The 27655-nt window shown below is 34.6% G+C and overlaps 3 protein-coding genes across 5 annotated transcripts; 1 reads left to right on the forward strand and 2 right to left on the reverse strand.

The window, feature by feature from the left end:
• Nucleotides 1–898: 898 nt before the first annotated feature.
• On the reverse strand, nt 899–13075 carry LOC101891321 (serine/threonine-protein phosphatase 6 regulatory subunit 3). 3 transcript variants are annotated; one of them, XM_059119581.1, is made up of 14 exons: nt 12888–13075; nt 11689–11827; nt 11527–11606; nt 10696–10815; nt 10301–10625; nt 8371–8681; nt 8168–8306; nt 7989–8107; nt 7645–7912; nt 7512–7576; nt 7032–7313; nt 6916–6952; nt 5593–6290; nt 899–1954 (listed from the first exon to the last, which is right to left on the reverse strand). In XM_059119581.1, the coding sequence occupies exons 2-14, from the start codon at nt 11746–11748 to the stop codon at nt 1654–1656; spliced, it is 2805 nt and encodes a 934-aa protein (XP_058975564.1). In that variant the 5' UTR covers nt 11749–11827; nt 12888–13075; the 3' UTR covers nt 899–1653. The 3 variants fall into 3 exon arrangements, with proteins under 3 accessions (XP_058975564.1, XP_058975565.1, XP_019890901.2); XM_059119582.1 differs by lacking the exon at nt 12888–13075 and adding an exon at nt 12307–12697; XM_020035342.2 differs by lacking the exon at nt 12888–13075 and adding an exon at nt 12246–12696.
• A 3859-nt stretch (nt 13076–16934) lies between these two features.
• On the forward strand, nt 16935–17943 carry LOC101891903 (methyltransferase-like protein 22). Its single transcript, XM_005192159.4, has one exon. It carries the CDS (start codon nt 17080–17082, stop codon nt 17926–17928), a length of 849 nt encoding a protein of 282 aa, XP_005192216.2. The 5' UTR covers nt 16935–17079; the 3' UTR covers nt 17929–17943.
• An 11-nt stretch (nt 17944–17954) lies between these two features.
• LOC101888917 (all trans-polyprenyl-diphosphate synthase PDSS2) lies at nt 17955–24404 on the reverse strand. The gene is made up of 4 exons (XM_059119583.1): nt 23747–24404; nt 20651–20840; nt 20034–20583; nt 17955–18386 (listed from the first exon to the last, which is right to left on the reverse strand). Exons 1-4 carry the CDS (start codon nt 24169–24171, stop codon nt 18115–18117), a joined length of 1437 nt encoding a protein of 478 aa, XP_058975566.1. The 5' UTR covers nt 24172–24404; the 3' UTR covers nt 17955–18114.
• Nucleotides 24405–27655: the final 3251 nt, after the last annotated feature.

The following is a 27655-nucleotide window of genomic DNA, read 5'->3' on the forward strand; positions in this document are numbered from 1 at the left end:
AAACAGACTCAAAAGAGGTAAAGAATTGCTTCGCTTGGTCGAAAGTGGTGAACTGTCGAATTTGGTTTTCTCCGATGAGAAAACATTCGTTGTCCAGCCAAAGAGGTCAGATGAAAATGTGCACCTTCTTTTGGCCAAATGACATGTTCCGTTCCATTTTCGTCTGTACTTAAGTCATAAATTAAATTCCCATTATTGCAAGAATCAGCCTTTATTTCATCAAACAAAAAGAAAAAACAAAACTTAATTCAAAATTCAGAAACATTATGCGGCCATGAGGTCACAAAAATTCGTTTGTGTGCATAAAAATAGACTTAAGTGTATATATATAAAAAAGCTACATTTTTTCATTTAAATAAAAAAAAATTAAAAATTTTGGTATTAACTTCGTTTTTGTTTTTATACAGCATTTTGATGTTTCTTTTTTTTTCATTTTTTTATTTAAACAATTTATAATTTAAATTTAGTGATTTGTAATTTTAAGTGAGCAGCACATACTTCGCTTTAAGCGTATGAGAGACATAACTATAAAAAATATAATAATATTGTTTTGTGTTTTGTGTTTTTTTTTTTTTTTTTAATTTTCTCTTTGTTTGTTTGTTTTTCTAGTATGCACTTATTTTAATGACAAACTAAAAGTAAAATCAACAATATCATCATTGAAAATGGAGTACACAAAAAGGAAGGAAGGAGAAAAAAGAAAACAAATCTAAATTAAAAATGAAAAAAATCTCTAACATATCTTCTAATTAAACACAATTGGCAATACGAGCGAGGACTTAACGTGTTTTTTGAAATTAATTTAAAAAATATATAATTAGGTATTTCTATATATGTATGTAGTTGTAATTGTTGTATAGCATATGTGATACAAAGTCGCTTTCCTAACTTTTATATATTTGTTTTTCTTTGTTTCTTGTTTTTCAATTAAATACGCTTTGGGCGGGCAATTAATACACAATTTGTTTAATGTACTACGAGCCTAATTGATTATAATTAATTGTTGTATAATGCTACATTAATTATTGTTGTTGCATCTTCTTTCACATCTAATTGCAGTGAAATGTATTGTGTGTGTTTTGGAAAGGGAAGGCAGGGAGGGTTTTTTGGAAATGCTAGGAAGAAAAAGGATATTTCTATATATAAATATATGGACACAACTAAACGTACATTTGTTTGTTTTTCGTTTATTTTACTCTCATCATACATGAAAAGATATATTTTTTTGTTTTAAACACAAATCTAACTACAGGACAACAACATGTAGGGGTAAACAAACATGTCTTCAACCTCAGCTATTTTATCTTTGATTTCAAGTCTCATCAACAACATTATGAATGCCTTACCTATGTAAAGGTGGTTGAAATCGAATCACCAACAAATACATATTTTGGAAATTGTTTTCATTTGTTTTTTGTTTTTGGTCTTGAGGAAAGTAGGGGGATCTTTTTAAAAAAAAACTAACTAAAAGTGTTTGGAAAGAAGAATGTATGGTATCGAAATGTTCTGAAATGTGCGACATAGTGACATTTATATTGTGTGTGTGTGGTTGTTCTTTTTTTTCGCATTTGCATATATGTTGCTTTACATCATCATTTACATAAATTTTGTTTATGTTTACAAATCTCATTGAAATGCACGATAGACACCCATTTACGTTGTAGTATCGTCTGCAATAGGAGTACTTGTTGTTGTTGTTGTCGTAATTGCTGTGGCAGCAGTATTGTCCGTTTCGCCGGCAATTACCGCAGTTTTATTATCCTTAATATCAGTATTGTTATCTGCCTCTATTGTTGATTTGTGCTTATTTATTGTATCATCTTCATTGTTGATTATATTATTTTTCTCTTCCACATCCGTTTCTTTTTGTTTGATTTCTTCATTCTCCTCTAGGTTTGTATTATTGCCATCCTGCTTTTCGGTAGTAGGCTGTTCAACAACCTCTACATTATTCCTACAGTAATAAAAGAAAAGAAGCATTAGTTGTTTTATTTATTATTAAAAATAAATGTTTTTTTAATAACTGAAAACTTTTTAAATAATAAAAAATTATCAAATCAAAAACTCATACTCTTATGCACATAACACGAAAATTTATGTGTTTTAATTGGAAAAATCATGAAAAATTGGAAGCCAAAAAAAAAAGTGGATTTTTTTTTCGATGGCAAAAATTTCAATATTTAACAGGAATAACCAGTAAGGAAAAGTAAAAGTCGGGCAGGGACGACTATATGATACCCTACACCACTATGCAGCATATTTAGTAGAGCTCCCGTAACAAAAGAATTTTTCTGAAGTAGATCATACCACCTATCAACATTTGGCTTTAGAGCAGTTATAGTTTGGTTTCAGAGACAGGTAATATATGAGAGCCATATACAATTCTGAATCGATTTCACTAAATTTGACGGAGGATTTTTGATCTTTTATACCAAGTAACATTGCTATGACTTCGAGAATGATTATATTAAACAAGTTAAAAAGCAGTAAGTTCGGCCGGGCCAAACTTTGAATACTTTCCACCATTTGGAACGAATTTGGAAAATTTAAAAAAATAAAATCCTTAAAAAATTGTTAAATTTTAAAAATATCGAATATTGCCGTTATATTGGGTCTATACGACGTGGACCTACATAGACATTGTTTGCCATTAGCCATTACCATATTCAAATTCGAAATTTGAAATAAACGGTGAATAATGTAGCTAAAATCATCAAAATATCGTATATAGGGAGGTACCATTATATCGGAGCTGTGCGAAGACCTAGACCGGCATAGATAAATTTCTGTCACAGGCTATAGAATCCATTACTAACGTCAAATACGATATTGCAAACAATTTCGGTGGGTATTATACCTAAATTCGTCAAAATATCGAATGTAGGGAGGTACTGATATATGGAGCCTATACGAAGACCTGGACCTGCATAGACATTTTTCTGTCACAGACTGTTACGAACTGTAAATACGTAATTTGAAACAATTCCGGTGAATAATGGCGCTAAAATCATCAAAATACCGAATTTCGGGAGGGGGCTATACGAAGACGTGACAATTTTAATATACCGCCCATAGTATGGTGGAGGGTATAAAGAATATATATCGACGCCGAGTTCCAAAAAATGGAAACGTACGTCCCGAAATGTACCCCATTTTGACTGATATTAACCATTATTTGCACAATAAACTTGAAATAGGATTAAGGATATATATATATATGGGAGCTATATCCAAATCTTAGTCGATCTGGATAAAATTTTGCACAAGTACTTCTGATATGGTAGCTATAGCAATATCTGAATTGATTTTTTTCCAAATTTAATGTACTTGTTTCTTGACTGAATTCGGTCGGATGTACCAAAATTCAGGTCATTAGCACTGATATTGGCCATTCGACGCACAATTAACCCGAAATCGGTTGAAGATATATATGGCAGCTATATCCAAATCTGAACCAATCTTGATAAAATTTGGCAAAGGTATTTGCGAGCTCTATAAGATATCTGGTAGCAAATATCATTGTAGTCGAATGCATATTACGCATATGGAGGACTTAAAAACCAAATCGGATAAAACATAAACATATAGCTATGTCTGAAACGATTTTGATCAAATTTGGTGTACTTACTTCTAGACTGAATTCAGTCGGATGTGCCAAAATTCACACCATTTGGACTGATATTAGTCATTTGGTGCACAAAAAACCTAAAATCGGATGAAGATACATATATATGGGAGCTATATCCAAATCTGAACCGAACTTGATAAAATTTGATATATAAATTGCTAGGCTGTATCTGATATCTGGTGCTAAATATTAGTCTTGCGGAGTGCATATAATGAATGTAAGGGACTTAAACACCAAAATTATATGAAACATATATATGGGAGCTATAGCTATATCTGAACCGATTTTGAAGCACATGCTTGTATGCTGAATCCGGTTGGATGTAGCAAAATTCACACCATTTGGACTGATATTAGCCATTTCGTGCCCATGAAACCTAAAATCGGATGAAGATATATGAGGGAGCAATATCTAAATTTGGACCGATTTTCACCAATTTCAATAGGGTTTGTCCTTGAGCCAAACAAATGTTATTTAGAAAATTTCAACTCAATCGAGCAATAAATGCGACCCGCATTTTGTTTACAAAAATACATGGACAGACGGACGGACGGATATGCATGAATCGACTCGAAAATGTGATTCTATGCTGATCACCAAAAGGAACTATGGGTCTATCTCGTTTCCTTCTCCATTTTACAAACCGAAATCTCCGGATACCAATCCGTTGGACTGTTGTGTCTGGAGTATTTTGCAAAGCAAGGTTGGCACTAAAAAAATACCAAAGTGTCGATCACCGTATTAAAGCCTTGGCCACGCAAACATTTTGGCCGCAGACCTTGGACATTCCAAAAGGGTCTTAGCACCATCGCACTCAACTCGCGCCACCCAAAAATGGTTACAAAATGAGGTTCCTCGCTTCATTTCCAACGCCTACTGGCCACCAAAATCTCCGGATACCAATCCGTTGGACTATTGTGTCTGGAGTATTTTGGAAGGCAAGGTTGGCACCAAAAAAATACCAAAGTGTCGATCACCTTAAGCAAGCGCTGCGCAAGGAATGGGCCAAAATACCGCAGAACAACATTCGGGCAGCGTGTGACGGTTTCATTGGCCGTTTGAAGGCCATAATTTGTGCCAAAGGTTACAAATTTGAGCAACTCTAAACTTATTCTAAAATTTGATGGTATTTCCGACATTATTTGCTCTCATTCCATAAAATTAAAAAAAAAATGTAAAAATTATGGCATTTGACTTTGTTGCAGTTTTTTATCTCACCCTGTATAGTCTTGATCATCATAAAATTCAATGCCAATTTAGCCATATCCGTCCGTCTGTGAAAATCACTCTAGCTTCCGAACGAAATGAAGGAGGTTGATAAAATTTTACTCAAATGTATATTATGTCTGCAGGACTTTTGGTATTGAAAATGGGATATGTAGATTCACGTTTTCGTATAGCCCCCATATAACGGCACCTCCCGATGTTCGGTGTTCTGATGATTTTAGCGACACTATTCACCGAAATTGTTTCAAATTTGTTATTTGAAGTTCGTAATGGATATTACAGCATATGACAGAAAATTGTCTGTGAAGGTCCACGTCTTCGTATAGCCCCCATATAACGATACCTCCCGATATTTGGTATTTTCATGATTTTAGCGACATTATTCACCGGAAATGTTTCAAATTTCGCATTTAAATTTCGTAATGGATACTACAGTCTAAGACGGACGGACGGTATTTTGACAAAAAGTTACTCATGGAACACCACGTCTTTGTATAGCTTCCATATAAAGGTTTTCATTTGAGCGGTATTTTTCAGCGGAATTTTTTTTTAATTTATCAAGTTCCTTTCGGATGGTATAAAAAGTTCGGCACGGCCGAACATAGCTGCTTTTTTACTTGTTAATGTTAGTATTTTTGAGTTACAAATTTCCAAAACTAACGTCATTTCAATTCTAAACACATTTTTTTTTTTTTTGGCTTCCAAATGCAAGTTAATTTAAATGATATATATCTTACAGTTGCTTAGTTAGCGTCGTCGTTTCCTCTTCCTGCTCTTTTTCCACTGATTTATCTTCTTTTTCCATTTCATCCGGACTCTTGGTCGGGCCATTTGTGAGCGCAGATTTAGTCTCATCATCATTATCGGTTTTTTCTTCAGGCTCATTTTCTGCATTGTTCAATGCCGATGCACCCAATGGCTTTGTCCACATTCCTTCATCATCTTCATAATCATCGATAAACGATTGCCTCGAGTGGAATGATAACAGTTCCCCGGACCATGATAATTTCTCTACATTTGCATTGTTATCATATTCCTCAGATGTTGTCGCCGCCGCCGTCGCCGACGACGCTGTGTTTGTATTGTCTTCCGTTGACCTTGAATTGACAACAACATCATTAGCTGCCGTATTGTTGTCATTTATCATCGATGAAATTGTCCCTGCCAACGTTTCACCCATATCATTGGAAAAGGAACTAAAATGGGCATCAAAGTCAGCAAAATTATCCGCCGTACTGGTGGTGCACTCGGGAGCCCATGTCATCGAACTGCTGGCTGACTTGAAGACATCAAAATCATCGTTCGTGTCCCATGGATTACTGGTCACGCTAAATGATTTTAGTTTTGACAATGGATTGGCGTCGAAGGAGAGCACATCACCAGCTGCGTTATTCTCATCGTCATCATCCTCGTCATCATCATTGCTGCGACCAAACTGAAACAAATTGAGAGCATTTTTGACTTGATGATGGTTGCGTTCTTCTTCGTGGCTGTTCTCGCTATTTTCATCACTATCATTGCCGTCGCCATCATCATCGTCGTCATCAGAATCATTTTGGGTATTGTAATCAAGTGTAAAAAGAAAGTCCTGCTTTTCAGTGTTTTTTTTTTTTTGGGCAATTTGTGTTTTGGGAAAACGCAAAATTTCAGATTTTGTTGTTGTTGTTGTTTTTGTATGGCCAAAGAGATAGAGAAAGTTTTCAAATGATCTTAGAAATTCCAAAAAATTGAACACAAAAGAAACAAACGTGTAACCAAAACACATGGAAATGGAAAGTGGTGTGTAGCAAAACATTAGAAGGAAGGAGCAATACCTCCGAGTAGATTTCAGAACAACAACAGTCGAAACAGAGTTAAGGTAGTTTTTTGCCAAGATATAACAAGGTATAACAAAACAACAAAGGTAGGAAGCATTAGTAGTATAGTCATTAATTAGGATGCTGGCTTCAATAAACAGTTATAACGGCATTTAAGGATAAATTAATCGATGGAGTTTGGTCCCACATAAAAGACCACCAATGACACTAGATTACAACACACAATATTTCTAGACTACTTACTGTGTCCATGGCATCCGTAATGGCGCATTGGGTATTACTGGAAAATATAGAAAAGAAAAGGGGAACGAACTTAATTGGAGGATTGGAATTGGTTTGAGGAAGCTAAGTGAACTTACAAAGCACCCGAAAAATCATTATCGGTCAAGAAATCCAAGGAAATATCATAATCACAGGCTTCACAATTGGCCAATAGTTTACTTTGAGTTTTCAAGGCTTGCGTCAGTTCACCATCTGTGCTATTTACAATAGATTGCCATAGCTCACGTTCAGCATCATCTTTAAGATTATTTTCGATTAAGGCACCGATATGTTCCGATTCTGATATACAGCTTGTAATATGTTTGAAGATTTTTATTAAATGTCCCATATAACCAAGGCGACGACCTTTTTCTGCAGACCTACAAAGGGGGGAAAAATAATATTATTATTAATAAATGATTTATTTGTTTGATAGTATTCCTCCATTGGCTTAAATTCAAATTACTCTCTACTACAGAGAGAGCAATGTTTTCCAAAACAAAACTGAAAGCTTTGCTGATCGCTGCCAATACCACGATTTCATCCCGGCAAAGGAAATGACTTGCATATCAACTTACTCAATTTCTTTGTTTATTTTCCAGCACTCGATTAGCCTTGAAACCACTTGGCAATTAACAATAAGCTGTAAAAAAATTAAATAATCACAATTTAGTATAAAATTTTGAAGATCTTATATTTTTCTAAACCTACATGAGTTCTTATGTGTTCTTTACTGGCATTCGATAATTCCGGTTCGTTTGTCTTTAAAGATTCCATAAAATCATCTAGGAATTTAATGTCCGCATTTTTTGGACTATTATTACTAGTCGGTTGAGTTGCATTGTTATTGGCATTATTTGGTGAGGAATTATAAAAAATTGTATGAAGACATTTTTCCACTTCAGTGTGCAAGAAATTATTCCAGCGATATTCTCTGAATAATGTTAACAGTATATCAAAGAAATCTGTTTCACAAATGCTGGAAAATTAGAAAATAAAAATGTTAATTGGCATTAAATATCGCTGATTTGTATGTGCAGGGGGAGGGAACTTACGCTTTACAAATCTCTTCATTACTAGTCTGCAGTAATACTGTAAATAGACGGCAAATTTGCAAGCGTGTCATACCAAAGGGAGGCGATAGTACACCGGCTGATATGACAATATCGGCTTTCTAAAATACAAAATATGAATGTTAAGAAATTTGAATTAATTCGGTGTATAATATATATACTTTTGGCGGGTTTCTAAGTAATTCATTGAAGTGCTTAAGCTGAGGTTCAATAACACGGATCACAGTCGATAATAACTCATTGTGAATTTCCTTTTCACGATCTTGTAAAAAGTGCAAACGGTCTGTTATACGTTCATCTCTAGAAACAAAAGACAATTTTAAAAGAATTGTTTCAATACATTTATGGGGATATGTCTACTTACATTATTACTCGTCGAATAATTTTAAGTACAACCGTTATGCCAGATACAATAGCACTTTCAAGAGCATTTGGTTGAAGGATCACATTAAACAAGGCAAATAAAGTGGTTGCACTTTCGATATTTTTCAATATAGGATTGGAACCTTCAAAAATCGGTTCAAAACTATCATTTTCTTGATCACTTTGACGCATGGTGCGTCCCTGTTGTATAAGATCACAGAGGAATTCAGCAACATTTGCATGCTTCTCACATTGTTCGGGATCACCAATGATGTCGATAAGTTTCTCAACCAGTCTTTCTTCATTTAGCCACTGCAAAGGGAATGAAATAGAATTATTAAATATGTACCACAAAACAATTATACAAATAACAATTTAATACCTTCCCCTATTTGGAAGGAACTACTTACGACATTTTTTGACATAGGCTGTAGTACCCATTACGAACTTTAAGTACGAAATTTGAAACAGTTCTAGTGAATAATACCGATAAAATCATTAAAATATCGAATATCAGGAGGTACAGTTATATGGGGGATACACGAAGACTTGAACCTGCATAAGCTATAGTACCCAATACAAACTTTAAATACGAAATTTGTTACAATTCCGGTAAATAATATCGCAAAAATCATGAAAATACCGAGTATCGGGAGGTACCGTCATATGGGGGCCATACGAAGACGTGGAGCTGTATACACAAATTTTTGACATATGCTGTAGAACCCATTACGAACTTTAAATATGAAATTTGAAATAATTTCGGTAAATAATGTCGCTAAAATCATGGAAATGCCGTGTATCGGAAGGTACCGTCTTATGGGGGATATACGAAGACGTGGACCGACATACGAAATTTTTTGCCATAGGTTGTAGTACCCATTACGAACTTCAAATACGAAATTTGAAATAATTCCGGTAAATAATGTCGCTAAAATCATGAAAATACCGAGTATCGGGAGGAACTGTCATATGGGGCTACAAGCAAACGTGGACCTGTATACATAAATTGTTGTCATATGCTGTAGAACCCGTTACGAACTTTAAATATGAAATTTGAAATAATTTCGGTAAATAATGTCGCAAAAATCATGAAAATACCAAATATCGGGAGGTACCGTTATATGGGGGATATACCAAGACGTGGACATACATACGAAATATTTTGCCATAGGTTGTAGTACCCATTACGAACTTTAAATATGAAAATTGAAATAATTTCGCAAAATAATGTCGCTAAAATAATGAAAATACCGAAAATCTGGAGGTATCGTTATATGGGGGCTATACAAAGACGTGGACCGGCTTGGCCCATTTACGAACTTAACCTGCCTACTGGCAAACTATGCATGTATGCAAAATTTTAGCCTTCTATCTCAAAGATGGCGTTATTACAACAGACAGACAGACAGACCGACAGGCGGAAACCGCTTGATCGTCTTAGAATTTTACACTGATCCAGAGTATGTATACTTTGTAGGGTCTATTATGAATATTTCGAGGAGTTGCAAACGGAATGACGAAGCTAATATACCCTCCATAGAATCGTGGAGGGTATTAAAAGAAACGATAAAAACTTGACAAAAAAAAAAAAAACAAAAAATAAGAGATATATGAACTCATTATTAAATTGAAAAGACATAAAAGTGTAAAGACTAGACCAGCTGCGTTTTCGAAAAAGAGTTCATTGATAAACTTGAACTGAAATTTATTTCCATGACTATCAATAAATTCAATATAGCCTTTAGGATTAAAATCACCTAACATTGGTATCGTTGTTATTATGATATCATAACAGCAAAGGTAAACCCACCTGTTGTCAATATTTTAACTCTGTAATATCCTGTCTACACAACTTTGTATTTGAAAATTGATTCTCGGGTGTTGTTTCCACATTAAATTCCAAATTGTTTTTTGTCTTTCGAACTCACCTCATACAAGCTCCTCTTTAATTGAGCACCCTCAACATTACGCATCATCTCCATAATAAGATCGGGTATGACGGGTGTGCTGAAATGCTTGCATATCAAATCCAAAAAATTGTTTTGCGTTTTTAAAAACTCCAAAAGTTTTAGGCACAATTGTTGATACAAAAACCAATCTTGATCAGACTTTTTGGTAAAGAGCATGCTAAATGTCTTGCTAAAAAACGATGCTAGCAAGGGATTTAACGGTGGTTCATTTTCCAGATATGAATATAGCATTTTTAATGTCTCTTCTTCGGAGATCAGTTTCTCATCTAAGGACGGTAGGCCGCTAAACAAAAGTGGAAACGTTTTCAATGAATATACGATATAGTTTTTGGAATTCAAAAACAAATACTTACAGCAATAAAATTTCACACGCCACATTGGCATGACGAAAACGTTGAGCCAAAGGCAAATCTTCTGGAGGTTCTGTTGTTATTAATTCGATCATACGTTTAATGACATCGGGGCGAGTAAAGCTAAAAATGAAAAATAAAAATGAACATTAAAAATATCTAATTTACATTTTTAAATACCACATCAATTCAACTTATATATGAAAAAGCACAATGATCGGGCCGTTTCAAACTTGAATGTTGTCTAATATTAAATATTCCATACTTTGATTCAGATTGTGCGACCATAATTCTATTGCTGCATGTAGCTTATCCTGATCTTCCTATACAAGATTTAGTTATTTACTCTGACCCTTAGAAGTGTTATAGGTATATTTGAAGAAAATCATAACTCCATAGAAATGTCTTCAAAGAAAGAATAATTTTGGAGCAACAGCAGATAACACTATCATATTCTCTAATGTCTTTCAAATGTTCACAAAAATGGTATAGACTGAGGGCGTGTTGGTATAGCAATACGACCGGTGGGCACTCTATTGATAAAAAAAAAAGCAATTCTACTTAATACAGCTACTTGACAATATTTACAAATAACACATGACGTATAAATGAACCCTCTTAATGGGGAAGGTTCTTAAAAATCCATTTTTTGTGGTACAGCTTGGAACATTTAGAATACGTGAACTACTCTATCATATTCGGTTCAGCCTTTGAAATGGTCAAAAGAATAACTAAGTTTTCTTCAACATTTTAACAGATAACACATGATCCGCCATGAAGGGTCATCCGGTCATTATACGCTCAACATCAAAACAAAATTCTAACAAAACTTACTAGTTGACAATGCTTTTCTTTTGCGTTTTGCATTCCTGTATAATATCGTCTTCATCCAAAAACTCTTCCACTGTTGCATTCTGTAACAAAAATAATAATTGTGGTTTAATTAGCCGAGATTATTCATCGAAATTTACAACAACATTGTTTAGTACAACTTACCTCCCTCTCCAGCAATGCCTCAATATTTTGTGAGGGTGAATCGTTTTTATCCCAAAACATGTTGATGGTGATGATGTTCGACCGTGATTTTGTAGTTTTTTTCGTTTACGTCTTCGACGTCGTAGTTGTGGCAGCCGCACTATTTTTTTTTTTTTTTTTTATTTTGATAAAAAAATAGAAAAAGGAGAACAAAATGTTATTGTTGCGTGACGCCTGAATGTAAAAAAAATATGAGATGATGAGGAAAAAAGTGTGTGTAGTGCTTTACAAGAACATAGTAGCACAGTGTAGTGTAGTTACAAATTATGAATGGAGTGACACACAGGCATAATGCAAAAATCCAACAATGAATGCATCACGGAAGTGCCCACAACATTTCATTACTATGTCTCCCATTGGATTTTTTTCTGTATTGAGGGGAGTTTTTTTCTTCTTCATTGCCCGTAACTTGTACACCAACACACAACATAGCAAAACACAAGCAATCACCACTCCGCTGCTCTATCGCTGCTGCTGCTTCTGCTGTACACGCACACAATCTTTATTGATTTCTATACCTTTTTGTGATATTATACGTTCGGATTACGTGTTATATGCATTAACTAAATCTGCAATTACATTTTCATAGGGTTTTTAACTTTGTGTTTTTGTGTAAAATACTTTAAAATATAATTTTTATTTTCTGTTGCGTCTTATTGGTTAACGATTTTTTCCTTCTACTACGTTTTGGTCAGCAAACTTCAATACTCTGCGGGGCGAATGAAAGTAATCTGCTCTCATAACAAAAATGACAACTCAATGTTGTTCTCACTCACTCACTGACTCTCTCTCTCAAAACACTCTCTGTTTTGTACGCGAGAATCACAAACGTCAAACTGTGGCCATAAAAGTCGATCTGTCATACTTGTTGCATTTTTTTTAACATTACAGCCACAATTTCTAATTTAATGTAATTTATGCATATTTGGGCGGAAAACGTGGCCTTTTCATTGTTGTCTTCTTTTCATATCCTGTTGGCCACAGGCAAACCATAGAAATATCCTTATTTACACATTGCACCATCGAAGGCGTTTCATCAGACCACACCACACATTTTTTTCTTGTTCTGTTGCCATTCTCCTCATTTTTTTTTTTTTTGCATTTATATTTACACATCACTTTCGTTGGATGACATTGTAGTTTTGCCAAGCACTACTCACCTTTTACGTGTAATTGATTAATAAAGAAAAAGAAATATTAAATTGTTAGAAAGAAAGCAAAAATATTTTGCAAATTGTTAGTCCAAACTCGAAAATATGTCGATGTCAGAATGTCAGAGAATGAAGCTAACAGAAAATTCTTAACTGCGGCGGCGGCTTTCATTAGCCGGGACGGCCAAATGGGGAAAAGGCGTGTTTTCAAAGAGGAGGGTTCACATTAAGATGTTGTATTTTATAAAATAAAAATATATCTATTGTTGAATTTTTACCGCAATTTTTATATTATATTATACTTTCACACAACAAGCAAACAACACTTTTGTAGAACATATATTTTTTTGATGAAAATAGGCTGTTGTGGTCGTAAAGCCGTACGTAGTTTACTCATATATTTTCCAATTGAAATGTCGTATGTTACCATCTTATGTGGCACTCTGGTGGATTTCCAGCTGCTCAGGGGGAGATTTTTTTTGATTAGGGTCGGTCCCAACCCTGACACCAACAGTCCAAGTGGCCTAACAGTTACAACGGGAATATATTACAAACATCAAAACAAACAAAAATGCAAACGTCCCACTCAACCTTGACCCTTTTGTCCAATATTTTTAATTTTTAAGTGTCAGGGTTGGGACCAACCCTGCATTTTTCAACAATTTTTATAAATTTGAATTAATTATCATTTAAAAATTCAATTTCAAAATCGGTTTGATAGTTCATTGTCCCAGCAGCTGTGTCGATGCGACTACCTGTATTCTTCTACCATGACAAGGCACATGGCAGAAGAATACAGGTAGATGCATCAACGCTTGGGAGCATTTATATGTCAAAAAAATTTAAATGTTTTTTTTTTTTTTTTTAATATAAGTAGATTTTTATATGTTTTCTTATAAGACATCATTCGGAGGTTATTATAATCCGTGTTTTTCAACAATTTTTGCAAATTTATATAATTTTTCATTCAACATTTTCAATTCCAAAATTGGTTTGACAGTTCATGGTCCAAGCAGCTGTGTCGACGCGTCTACCTATATTCTTCTGCCATGACAAGGCATTAGTGTTATACCATGTTCACATAGGACGTGATTGGTTCTCTATTCGTTGGGTGTTCTTTGTTCTCACACTCACAGAGAGATTCAGTAGCATCTTTGAGGATGTGCGGTCAAAAGATGCCACCAATCCATAAGGGTGGAAATACATAAAGCGCTAATCTGGCTGGCATTAGTCATCGGCTGGCTTCTTCGGAAATGAACAAAGGAGCCTAGGACCAAAATCGAACTAAGTCAACCTAAAACTCCTTTGTTCATCTACGAAGAAGCCAGAAGACTTAAGCCGGCCAAATATGCTCTTTATGTATTTCCAGCCTAACTCGCACCAAACGTGCCTTTTTCTGGATACATTGGTAACTTTTTCACTGCTTCTGGTATATAGCATTTTCAGATTAAATGAAACCTTTTGCAATTCAAATGAAACTTTTTGCAGCGGAAATGAAACCTTTTGCAGTGGAATTGAAACCTTTTGCAGTGGAAATGAAACCTTTTGCAGTGGAAATGAAACCGTTTGCAGCGGAAATGAAACCTTTTGCAACCGAAATGAAACCATTTGCAACCGAAATGAAACTTTTTGCAAATCAAATGAAACTTTCAAATTTATAGAAGGAAAAATAACAAAATATTTTTATTTTTAGTAGTTTTTACATAAAATCAATTAATAATTAATAATAATATTACTAATATATTGACAAAGAGGATTTTTTATTGATTATAAATATCTACATTTATTTATATTATTTCTTAAATTTTCAATTATTGTAATAACAAATGGTTCTTTATTGATTTGATATAAAATGCTTCCATATTATTAAATTCCAAATGCTTAAAGCTAAAAAGAGAAATTTAAACAAATTTTGCCCTTTATAGGTATGGCCAGGACTGAAATGTGAAATTAAGCTTTACCACAATTTTTTATAGTTATAGTATACTACTAATCTTACCTAATAAAGGATTCCCGCTTCGCAGCTTTATTGATTATGGAGATAGAGCAGTCGTGATTTCAAAAGACAGATAAGTGGAAATCATTAAATCAACTATGATCATGATTGTATATACTTCATGGGGTCTACGACGAATATTAAGAGGTGTTACAAACCGAATGACAAATTTAATATATCCTCCTTTCCATGGAAGAGATTATAAAAAGATACCTAATTCGGGTCCTTTGAAAAAAATACCTTGAAAAACTTTTTTCAATCTTTCTGCATCTACACTTGTGTATTATGAAAGCTTTAAGAAAAAATTTTATAAAAACATAAATATTAATAATCAATAAAAATTCCTCTTTAACTATATATTAGTTATAATTAGTTAATTTAATTTTAAACATACTAAAAATAAAAATGTTTTGTTATTTTTCCTTCTAAAAATCTAAAAGTTTCATTTGATTTGCAAAAAGTTTCATTTCGGTTGTAAAAGGTTTCATTTCGGTTGCAAAAGGTTTCATTCCCGCTGCAAACGGTTTCAATTCCACTGCAAAAGGTTTCATTTCCACTGCAAAAGGTTTCAATTCCACTGCAAAAGGTTTCATTCCCGCTGCAAAAAGTTTCGTTTGAATTGCAAAAGGTTTCATTTAATCTGAAAATGCTATATCTCCACCCCAAAATTGATAATATTCTATATTTGCGCACCCATTAGGCAAAAAATAGGATTTGTCCTTGAAAACAAGATTCTTATAAAAAAAACTAAACGATCTGCATATACATAAGAAGATTATGATCCATTCTTAACGTGAGAATACATAGAACGCTTTTTTTAACGGCTTAAGTCATTCTTATTCCCTGTTTGTTCGTATTGGTCTGAAAAGAAAATGTAAATAGAAGAGAGCGCAATTTTTGTTTAAATAGATGTGAACATTTTGCAATTTTTTGGAGCGTGCGAACGGATTTTTTTGATGAATCACAACTTATGTCAGTAGACATTTGAGAAATGTACAAAAAATTCAATTCATAATTTAATTTTACATTAAAATGTGTTACTCGTCTTAGTTAATAACATGGTAGAATTATGAAGGTGAATGCATCATATGTTTACAATTTTTTCATAATTATTCATTTGACAACAACTCATTGTTAAAATTCATATTTATAAATCTATTGCATATACACAAATCAGAGATGGGAACATGTTTTTATAAAGTAAAATTTGACAAGGTAAAATCATAAAATGCAGAGATGGGTATTTGAATTTGAAATGACTTTACCTTCTCAATTTTACCATGGTTAATAATTGTGGAAATAATTTCAAAATTTTTGAAAATGATAAAGGTGTTTTTAGAGTAAAAAATTCGGCCTTATGTGTTTTAATAGGTCTGTGAATACAAAGTAGTATCAGTTTGTTAAAATTATGAAGAAATAGCCCTGCATTATGATGTCAACATTTCCACAAACTCACACGTTTTTTGTTAAATAAACGACAAAACATTCATTCTTAGAAAAAATACATAAAGCAAATAAAATAAATTGTGATTTTACTTGTGCTTTTACTATTGGCCTGCAGAGAGAATTTGTTGTTTTGACAGATTGTCAATTGTCATGTCCCTTCCTAACGCAGGGTAATTGTTTTTTGGCACATGGCAAAATAATACAAGTCGCCACAATGCATGGTAGAATAATAAAGGCAGGTTCATCAACGCTTGGGAACATCGATATATCAAAGATTGTAAAATGCTGTTGAATGTAGATTTTTACATATTTTCTTATACGACAGATATCGGTGGTTGTTATGATATGATTTTTCAAAAGATTTTACAAATTTCAATAATTTTTCATTCAAAGATTTCACAACTACCTGTATTTTTCTACCATGCCTCAACGCATCAAATGTTATATTGAACTGTCAAGACATTTTTGGCATTCAACATTTTAAATGAGAGATTCTCTACCATGTTTTGGCAATAGCTTTGCATGGAAGCCCTTTATCATGCCCTATGTAAACATAACGTGAAAAAATAATAACTTTGACTGAACTAGTTTCTCTTATCCATTAAGTGAACCACCCTTAACTAATGCAAAACAACAACACTTGTTCATATATATTCTTTTCTTGCTCTGTTTTTAAACTATATGTAAAATGTTTAATAAACAAAAACATACGCGCATTTGTTACATAAAGTTCCTCATTCCAAGTTCAAGTTCAGGAACATGTATACAGTAACCTCAGAAATATATAAGGAAACAAATTTCAAACCCATCAAGGGTAAGGATGGTAAAGTGACATCTAGATTTGAATTTGTTTACCCCGATGGAGGAGTTGCAGCGCCAATTGTGGACAAAGATGGTGACTTGATTGTGGCGAGGAAAAGCAATAGCAGTGATGCTGAGAAGTGTGGAATCATTGAATTACAACACTCGGAGGCAACTGAAATTAAGCTAGTGGGACTGCAGGTGTGGAGAGGTGCCTTATTGTTGGCCGATTATATCTTCCATAGAAGTGATGAATTCAAAGATAAAAGTCTAATGGAATTGGGGGCAGGCGTGGGTTTGACAAGCCTGGCTGCAGCAATGTATGTGAAAAAAGTGGTATGCACAGATGTGGATATTGGGGGTATCTTGGATTTGATTAGAAACAATGTTAAGCTGAACCATAATTTGTGTGATACCCGAAAAATAGATGTCATGGAATATGATTTTATGAAGCCATTGAGTGAATATCCACAACAATTACTGAAGGCCATTGATGAGAGTGACATTGTGGTGGCGGCAGATGTTATTTATGATGACGATTTAACCAATGCCTTCATCAAGGTAATCGATGCCATTTTCCAACGCGAAGAAACGAGCGGGAGACGGAAAGAAATATATGTGGCCTTGGAAAAACGTTACGTTTTTACATTCTCTGAAATGGATGCTGTAGCGCCAATGTTTGAATATTTTCTCAAACAGACCTTGCACAAACCTTGGAAATTCAAATATGTCGAAACAGATTTTCCTCAGTATTTCAAATATGAACGCTGTAAGCATTTAGTTTTGTTGCAAATTACAAAATCTTAAAATGTGTTATTATTAGAAAAGTGGTATAAATAAATTATGTTTTTTTATTTTTGTTTATTATAAAATTTAGTTACAATTACAAAATAGCAACAATTAAATAAATTTCATTTAGTTAAAAATATGTAAAACAATTACAATTATGTATATAAATTATGGCTTAAAACTAGTGATTTTTTGTCTTAGATTTTATAAATCCTGCATAGCTAGAATTATGTTCTCCAATGCTTTGCGGGCATCGTTGTTTGGAAAACTTTCCAATACTTTTAAAGCTGCCGTTGTGTGTTTTCGTTGCAATTGTTTGGTTTTCTCCAGACCAGGACCTTGTAGAATGGCTTTATGTATTTTATTGTAGTCGACATTATCCACACAAACTTTGCCCTTTTCTATTTCGTCATAGAGTTTGGGATCATGTTCCAGGTGGAACAGTACGGGAGCGCTGACTAAGCTGAATGTGGTGTCTAGAGAGGGAAATGAAAAGAAGTTTTAAAATTGGATAATAATTTGGAAGGGTAAATAAATATAAGGCCATATAAAATAGTAGATATAAGGATACATAAAAAAATAAACAAGGACTTAATTACTGATCTATGAAATCCCTAGAACATTGCGTTGATGGTATTATAAGTTTTCACACAAAATTTTGCATGGATTTAGGGATAGGCCCAGAAATAAAGTAGGTTGATAAATTTTTTCTCAAATGTATATTATATCTGCAGGACTTCTGGTATTGAAAACGGGCCATGTAGGTCTACGTTTTGGTATTGCCCCCATATAACGGAACCTCCCGATATTCGGTGATTTAAGCGACATTGGTCACCGGAAATGTTTCAAATTTGGTATTTGAAGTTCATAATGGATACTACAGCCTATGACGGAAAATTGCCTGTGCAGCTCCACGCCTTCGTATAGCCCCTCTATAACGGCACCTCCTGATATTCGGTATTTTGATGATTTTAGCGACATTATTCACCGGAATTGTTTCAAATTTGGTATTTGAAGTTCGTAATTGATACTACAGCTTATGACAGAAAATTGTCTGTGCAGGTACACGTCTTCGTATAGCCCCCATATAACGGAACCTCCTGATATTCTGTATTTTGATGATTTTAGGGATATTATTCACCGGAATTGTTTGAAATTTGGTATTTGAAGTTCGTAATAGATACTACAGCCTAAGAAAGAAAATTTTCCATGCAGGTCCCCGTTTTGGTATAGCCCCCATATAATGGTACCTCCCTGTTTTCGGTATTTTGATGATTTTAGCGACATTATTTACCGGAATTGTTTCAAATTTGGCATTTGAAGTTCGTAATAAGTACTACAGCCTATGACAGAAAATTGTCTGTGCAGGTCCACGTGTTCGTATAGCGCTCATATAATGTTACCCCCCTATTTTCGATATTTTGATGATTTTAGCGACATTATTTACCGGAATTGTTTCGAATTGGGATTTGAAGTTCGTAATAGATACTACAGCCTATGACAGAAAATTGTCCGTGCCGGCCCACGTTTTGGTTACCTCCCTATATGCGGTATTTTGATGGTTTTAGCTACATTATTCCCCAGAACTGTTTAAAATTTCATATTTTAAGTTCGGAATCGTTACTACAGCCCATGAGAAAAAATTACTTATGCAGCACCACATTTTTGTATAGGTTCCATATAAAGTTTTTCATTTAAGCGGCATTTTTCGCCCGATTTTGTTTTTTTTTAATTTTCAAGTTACTTCCGAATTTTTAAGGGTATAAAAAGTTCGTCCCGGCCGTACTTAGCTGCTTTTTTACTTGTTATTTCATACTTTCACAGAACAGAAATCCAGCCTCATAGCTCAGCAACGATTGATATATAGAATACGGATCTTCTTCACGTAATTGACACTCTATAGATAAATGCGGCTAAGACCCTTAAAACAAACAATTTTGTTGAAGATTGGTCGATACCGCTATATAACGTGGGGTTCCATTCATAACTTAAAGTAGGCTAAATTTGAAAACTTTGAATTTTTGCCCGTATTGTTACCGGTATAATTTTAAGGCTGCCTGAAAAATCTCTAACTATAACTTTACTTCAATGGTCAGATATGTTAACTTTATACAAATACCCACCATACGGCAGTGATGACAGTTGAAATGGTTCCGCATCAATACACGCCTGCCATGCCAATGACAAATGTTTGCCAAATAAATACGCCTTCTTTTGCAGTTCTTCACTTTGTTGGGCCAGCAGCAGAGATGCCGAACAAGATTTACCCAAAAGACTGCCCACATTTAAAATATTTCTAGCCTCCCATTCCTTTTCGGGATCACCCAAATATTTGTATATGTTCATGGGCTTCAAAACATCTTCGCGACAAAAATCAATGTCTGTTGTACTAATTGCCTTGCTAGTTTGCTGCAGTGGCTTAGTGCCCGGTCTCGAGGGCAGCGGGTTATTTTGTTCATCTCGTTCACCAATAAATTCCGATTCGGAAAAGTCACGCACAGTTGAGGAAATCATTTCGACAACAACTTGATTTCTCAAATTGGCCATTTCTGCACTGGAATGACTTAGTAAATAGTCGCCAATCAACAGGCCGATTTTATTGCCAAATGTCATGTCATCGTATGAGGCACTGTCCTGACTGGCCTTGGTGGAGCGTTGCAGGTTGACTAAACTCTAAAAAAATCAGAGAGAATAGAACTTAGATTAATTTGAGTTTCCTTTGATTTGTAGCAGTACTCACATTGTGTATCAAATGAGAGATACGTATCATTTCCGTAACCTCGACTAGTCCCCTTTGGCTGTGTAAAACTCCAGCACTTTTATCTTGTTCCATATCGGGTACAGATGGCGCATGACCAGCCGCCTTGGATATGAGCAGCACAATTAGGCCCCAGGCCTGCATGGTATTTTTGCCATTGTATAAAAGACCCCTGGGGAAGAAAATTATAAAAAAATATAAAATTTCTGATTTTTAAAAGAACAAATAAAATATTACGAAAATATGTTTTTAGCTAAAAATACAAAACCCAAAAGGTTTTTTGTGGTTCAAATTTAAAAAAAAAAATCTGTGGCCATTTAAGACGAAGTTAATTTGTGTAGTTCATGCTAGTGCTCGTTCGCAAGAACCATAGCAATTTGTTTTGTATGGTGTTAAAGTCAAGGTCGAATAAGTTTCAACACATAACACAAATAAATTAATTGTATGAAAACATTTTAGCAAGGTTGCACTAAAGTAATTACACAAAAGTGCATTTGTAAAAACAATTAAGAAATCCTATGGTTTTTGACTATGTATACAGGGTGAGATGAAAAAACTGAAAAAACTTCAGATTGCTGTCATTTCTAAGCCACTCCTCCGACAGCTGTTAAAATTATTCCAGTGTCAACTCATTATATTGTTTACAAGCGTACAAAAGCATTTTGCTGAGAATTTTCCAGAAAAAGAGTTTTTCGTGATGGAATACAAGCGTGATAGTGTGATTTCTTTATATTTGACTGGAAAACCACAAGTGGCTACCGTTAGAGGATTTCAGCATTTAAATGTGAATAAATCTTGTGTGTCTCGTACCATTGCTCGTTACCATGATACTGGCGGTATCACTCGTTACCGTGATACTGCCGTTTTCAACTGGTAGCGTAGCCTGACCTCAAGGAAGTGGACGGAAAAACAGCAACATCAGTAGAAACTGTTCGAAAAGTAAAGAAGCGACTTGATCGAAACCCGCAGTGGGCGAAAAATGGCTCGTGAGTTGAACATATCGCAATATTCCATTATTGATTGAAAAATGAGCTCGTGGTAAAGCCATTGAAATTCCAAAAAGTGCAAGAACTTACAACGCAGCTGAAAGAAAATAGACTCAAAAGAGCTAAAGAGTTGCTTCGCTTGGCCTAAAGTGGTGAATTGCCGAATTTGGTTTTCTCCGATGAGGAAACATTCGTTGTCTAGCAGTTTGTAAACTAACAAAATGATCGTGATTACTTGCCAAAGAGGTCAGCTGAAAATGTGCACCTTCGGTTGGCCACTAGAACTCAAGCGCCGGCCATGGTGATGGTCTGGGCCGCCATAACAGCCGATGGACGCTCTCTGCTCGTATTAATCGACCGTGGCATCAGAATAAATGCCGAATATTATCGCGAAAAAAATTTGGAGAGTGTATTAAAGCCTTGGGCACGCAAACATTTTGGCTGCAGACTCAGGACTCAGCACCGTCGCACTCAGTACGCGCACACCCAAGAATTGTCACAAAATGAGGTTCCTCGCTTCATTTCCAGCACACAACGGCAACCAAAATTTCCGGATACCAATCCGTTGGACTAATGTGTCTGGAGAATTTTGGAAAGCAAGGTTGGCACTAAAAAATACCAAAGTGTCGATTACCTTAAGCAAGCTCTTCGCCGGAAATGTGTCAAAATACTGCAGAGCAACATTCGGGCAGTGTGTGACGGTCGTGCCAAAGGTGACCAATTCGAACAAAGATAAACTTATTCTAAAATTTGATGCTATATCGGATAATTTTTGGTTTCATTCAATAACATTAAAAAAAAATCGGGCAGCGTGTGACGGTTTCATTGGTCGTTTGAAGGCCATAATTCGTGTCAAAGGTGACCAATTCGAACAAATCTAAACTTATTCTAAAATTTGATGCTATTTCCGAAAAAAATTCATTCAATAAAATTTAAAAATTATGGCTTTTGGCTTTTGCAGTTTTTTATCTCACCCTGTACACCCATGTCAATTGAAATTAATAAATTAAACATTCCGTACCGAAATTCCTTTATCTTCAAGCTAACTTGAAGAAAATTCAAAATTCCCATAAAATTAAAAATCACTTTGAAAATTAAAGGCTTTACCGACAAAGAGATCATAAACCTTGACAAAATTTATTGAATAGGTACATTGATTAAGCAAGCTTGAAAATCATTCATACACATACAGCATATGTTTGTATTAGTTAATGTGGAATCAATAGATTTGTTTTACAAGATTATGATTTCGAAATTGCACTCGGCAATGGGGCTAGTTTATAACATTGCATTGCATCTGAAGACATTGCCACAAAAAATATGGTTGGATTGATGATTTTTTTCTTACTTTTGTGATAACTTATGGGAGAGCAATCTATTCCCGTTGAGATGTTGGCTCGTATTTCCCAAAAACACTGCCAGGTCAAGGATAAGGAACAACATTTTAAAACATCCCTATTAATTTTCCTGTATTTGAAAAGAAATTCTCAATTCTAAGTCGGTGTCCTTTTCGATTTGGGATATACTGTGCGACTGGATGCGTACGTATATTAAGCTTGACTTAGATTGAGAATCAACATTCCTATTAGCTAAGGATAAAGCTTTAAATGCTAAAAATCTACTTTTTGTAGTGGCTTGGTGACAAAATTTATCTGACAAAATTTGATACGATGTCCTTGATAAGCATGCACATCAATCTGCTCCCGGAAACCTCAATTAACTTGAAAACTTTTCACTTAAATCTCATCTCGACCAAGCCCATAAAAATATTGTTAAATTACCAATCGTGTTGTTACCAGTTTTAAACCACCTTCATACCACGGAGTCTAGCTCACATATACATTATATAAATAATAAAAAAAAACAACAATAAATAAATAAAAAAAAGCCAAGACGTTGTGTGTAAACAATGGTTTAAAAGCGGCGCATTTACATTCCATTCACACACAAAACGAATGTCGCAATCATGCTCATCACCACACTTCATGTGTGTGCGTGTGTGTTCATTCATGTCGGACATATGAACGCACATCTCTCAATCTCCATGCATACACACATGTAGTATTTTACCCACAAAACCTGTCCAACTTACTTGGCTGTCTTTAACAGAGGATGACTGCTACCAACTAGTTTACGCAAATACAATGCCACATTAGCTATTTCATCGCTGAGTAGCCAACGTAAACTCAAAAAGGATGTGGGATAGCCCACAATGCGTTCCGCCTCACTAACGGCACGATCCCAGTCATGTTTTGGTGGAGATGGTTTTACGGCTAATTTTTCGTTTACTCCAACACCATTGTTGTTGTTGCTGGCGTTAATTGCAGCACTTGTAGTTGTTGACCAACGTTTCTGTGTTTGTTGCTGTTGTGGTCGATCGAAAGTGAAAGTTTTGTTTGTCACCAATACACCAGGACTTATGCCATTCAAATGCCCATTGACTGCCAAATTTCTTTTATTCACATGCACTTGAATGGATTTTCTCCAATTGGACACCAAAATTCTACTCGATTGCATTTTGTTGTTATTTTCTTTTTATGTTTTGCAATACTAATGTAACAGACTATGTAATCGTTTCTGATTTAATTCTTTGCAACACAATTCAATTTTTTCGTATTTCTATGAGGCACTACAACACCACACGCGCTCTCGCAAACACCTGTAACGTGAAACTTAATTCACTATTTCGTTTCAAAACTCTTCAATGGCTCAAAATACCTCACTCGAACTAGATTCAATACAAGCTGATCAGCTGTTCGAGCATAAACACAACACCTGTAGAGCTAATTGGTGTTGCCAGATTGTGTGGGAATTTGGTGGTAGAAGTACAATGATAGCGTCGGCGGTAAAACGTCAATTTGGCGGCGGCATTTATACGGAATATAAAGTATCTATAAAATTTAATCATTTCACCACACAGAGAAATTTTTAATATGCTGCCAATGTATGTTTTAAGAAAATTCCTAATGAAAACGTGTATAAAAAGAGGAAATGTCAAATAAAAAGGGGCTACGTAAATTACACGTTTTATGAAGATGTGTAATTTTTTGGCGCAAATTCTTTTGACAATTTAAATAAACGGTTTTATGAAAATATTTTCGTTGTTTATAGGACTCATGGTAGAAGAATACAGGTAGTCGCTTCGACACAGCTGCTGGGACAATGAACTGTCAAACCGATTTTGGAATTGAAAATGTTGAATGAAAAATTATTAAAATTTGTAAAAATTGTTGAGAATTGCATATTGTAACAACCTCCGATTTGCATCGTATAAGAAAATATATAAAAATCTACTTATTTTTGACAAAACAATTTTAAAATTTTGACATATCAATGTTCGCAAGCGTTGACGCATCTACCTATATTCTTCTACCATGATAGGACTTAAAAAGTAGTTTTGTTTTGTAACTTTCAGGATATTTGCGTTTTTTTTTAACTGCCAAATTCAAAATTCATTCAAAATTATATACAACTGTTTTTTTCTTTTTTTTAATATTTGTTCTAATTGAAAAAAATGAATGAAATGCTGGAATTTCTCTCAAAAACATGATCTGAACAGTTCTTTCAATTTCATGGCTAAACTGGTTAATAGGTTTAATGCCGCAATGTACGTGTCTTTGGTTTTGAAAATATTTCGTTTTCATTTTTCAAAACAATAAATACATACACAAATTTGGCAGATATCGGGCACACTTAGAAACAAATTGTAATCAGCTGTTAGCTCTACCTTACCTTTTTATTGTACCATGAATATATATATACACAAAATCATAGATGCATTGACATTTGAGGTAAATTACAAATACAGAGCTGGGAATGCTAATTTGAAATGAGGTTATCTTTATTCCATTGTACCATGAGTATATTCATAACCTTTAAGGCTACATGTGATATGGTAAATATGCCACTAAAATCTATGACAGTGTCCTAAACCTTTTATTTTTAACATTATGCTGGATATTTATAAAGAATATATATATTTTTAGAATTTATAATTAATAAATTTTTTGCAATGTTAAGGGGAAGAATTTTTGACAGCACAGTTTGTAACTTTACCCACTTGATCTGTTAGCCCGATACGTTAATCTTTAATAGTATAAAAACGTTTCTGAAGTTCATAGCAAATGCATTAACGGGTGTTTTGAACAATGCGTAAAAAAAATTCTCTTGGAGCGACTTTTAATAGTGTGGCTTTATTGTTTTTTACAAAATGAATGATAAAACGGAAGTTTGTTTGTATTATTCCTTAAGTCGATCTAAATAACCCTTCATTCCTTATTCACATGAATGACTATTTTGATCGTCTAGAGCCCTATGCTGTTTGTTGTTGTTTTCTATTTATAATTCTAAGGAAGGGGAAAAGCATCCATGGATTTCTAAATAATTCATTTTTGTTATCAAAAAAGAGAGTAAGAATGCGTCCAGTTTGTAGAAATATATTCAAGGAATATAATATACCCAGGGATGTGCCGAAAAAGGGCAAGAGAGCGGGCAGACAAACGGGAAAAACAAAGATGCGGCTAAACACATCGTTCACAACTGAACCTGATGAGCCCATTGAGTGTTTCAGTGAAGATGAAAACTTATCACCACGAAAACACTCCTTTGCCCAGCTGAGACGATCTTTTGAAATACCTCTGACGTTGACAAAGGTACGACGGAATTTACAAAACCTTAGTTCCTCAACGCCAAAACAGCCGCAACCAGAAGTTGCCAAGAATATTCCCAGATGGATACGTGGAGGCGAGATTATGTGTACACCACCGGATGAGGATAGTGATGATGATGGCTTGATGCCAAGACCCATTGTAATAAAACAGGAGCCCCTAACACAACCCAGTGAAGAGATACAATTATCTCTGCCTTGTTCAAGTTCATCTATAGTGTCCAGTGTTAATAGCATAACGCCACGTTTGCGAACAAAAATGTCATCCGATGAATCTTCTTTGGAGTCCGATGGAGAAGATGGCTCCCAAAATTCAATTAGAAGGAAAAAGTCGTCGTTAAGTTTGAGTGGCTTGAGTTCATCGAAACGTTCGAGAAAGGAAATACTTTCCAGATATAGACCGCTGGATATAAGTATTAATAAAATTTCTTCGCCAAAGAAGAGATCTACGCCACGTAAACGAAAAACGATTACGGGCAGCAAGCGTAGGACCAGATCCCAGACATCAAAGGCAATAAATAATGATTTAAATATGTCCGATGAAGAACCATTCAATAGCCTTCCAAACGATAGATCATTTGATTGTAGCTCTCCAATTAAATCACAGGTGATTAGCACACCCTCGGGTACACCATCACCACGTAAACGACCCACCGAATTGGATCTTATGATTGAATTGATTGAAAAGGAAAATGCGATGAAAAAGAATTCCCCCAAAAAATCACCAAGAAAGTCGTCGAAAAAATGTCTACCCGGTGGTTATGTGGAACTGTACAGACGTTCGCTAACTAAAGCTAAAACAGATGCCCGCTACTTTAAGCATGATAAAAAGTTTGGCCTGAGAATTGGCACCGTATTACGTGTACTGAAGGTAGAATCCCAGCATAATGTCCACTTTGCACGGGTGCAAATTGATGATGAGAGTATTGAAGATCAGCAGCAATGTTCAAATACTGTTGAAGTATTCTATATTGTACTGCCACATGAAATGGTGTCCCAAATCAAGTTGAATTCTAAAATCGAAGCTTTCTTCGACGAATCATCTCAGCCCTACCATTTGAAAACAAAAAATGGAACTGCTGCCAAAGTTTATGTTAAACCTTATAAACTATTATTGTTGTAGTGTTATTGAGCTTAGTTGTAAGTAGTAGCTACCAAACTGCCTTATTATTTTGTTTGTTATAGTAGATAGAGTTTACGTTTGTTAATTTTTCTATTCATATTGATTGAACAATTGCAATTAATAAATAATGAAATTCATTTTTTTTAAGATAAAAACAATATGAATATGTTAATGATAATAACGGCTTGTAGTATCCTGAATCATTAGCCTCT

This window comes from Musca domestica, unplaced genomic scaffold (assembly GCF_030504385.1).
Source record: "Musca domestica strain aabys unplaced genomic scaffold, Musca_domestica.polishedcontigs.V.1.1 15, whole genome shotgun sequence".
NCBI classification, from domain to species: Eukaryota; Metazoa; Arthropoda; class Insecta; order Diptera; family Muscidae; genus Musca; species Musca domestica.

Coding starts and splice junctions, on each gene's coding strand:
- LOC101891321 (XM_059119581.1), bottom strand. CDS start 11,748: ATGTTTTGGGATAAAAACGATTCACCCTCACAAAATATTGAGGCATTG. Junction 11,607..11,688: donor AGGCATTGCTGGAGAGGGAG/GTAAGTTGTACT, acceptor TTTTTGTTACAG/AATGCAACAGTGGAAGAGTT. Junction 10,816..11,526: donor AAGAAAAGCATTGTCAACTA/GTAAGTTTTGTT, acceptor TTTCATTTTTAG/CTTTACTCGCCCCGATGTCA.
- LOC101891903 (XM_005192159.4), top strand. CDS start 17,080: ATGTATACAGTAACCTCAGAAATATATAAGGAAACAAATTTCAAACCC.
- LOC101888917 (XM_059119583.1), bottom strand. CDS start 24,171: ATGCAATCGAGTAGAATTTTGGTGTCCAATTGGAGAAAATCCATTCAA. Junction 20,841..23,746: donor CCTCTGTTAAAGACAGCCAA/GTAAGTTGGACA, acceptor TTTCTTCCCCAG/GGGTCTTTTATACAATGGCA. Junction 20,584..20,650: donor TCTCTCATTTGATACACAAT/GTGAGTACTGCT, acceptor TGATTTTTTTAG/AGTTTAGTCAACCTGCAACG.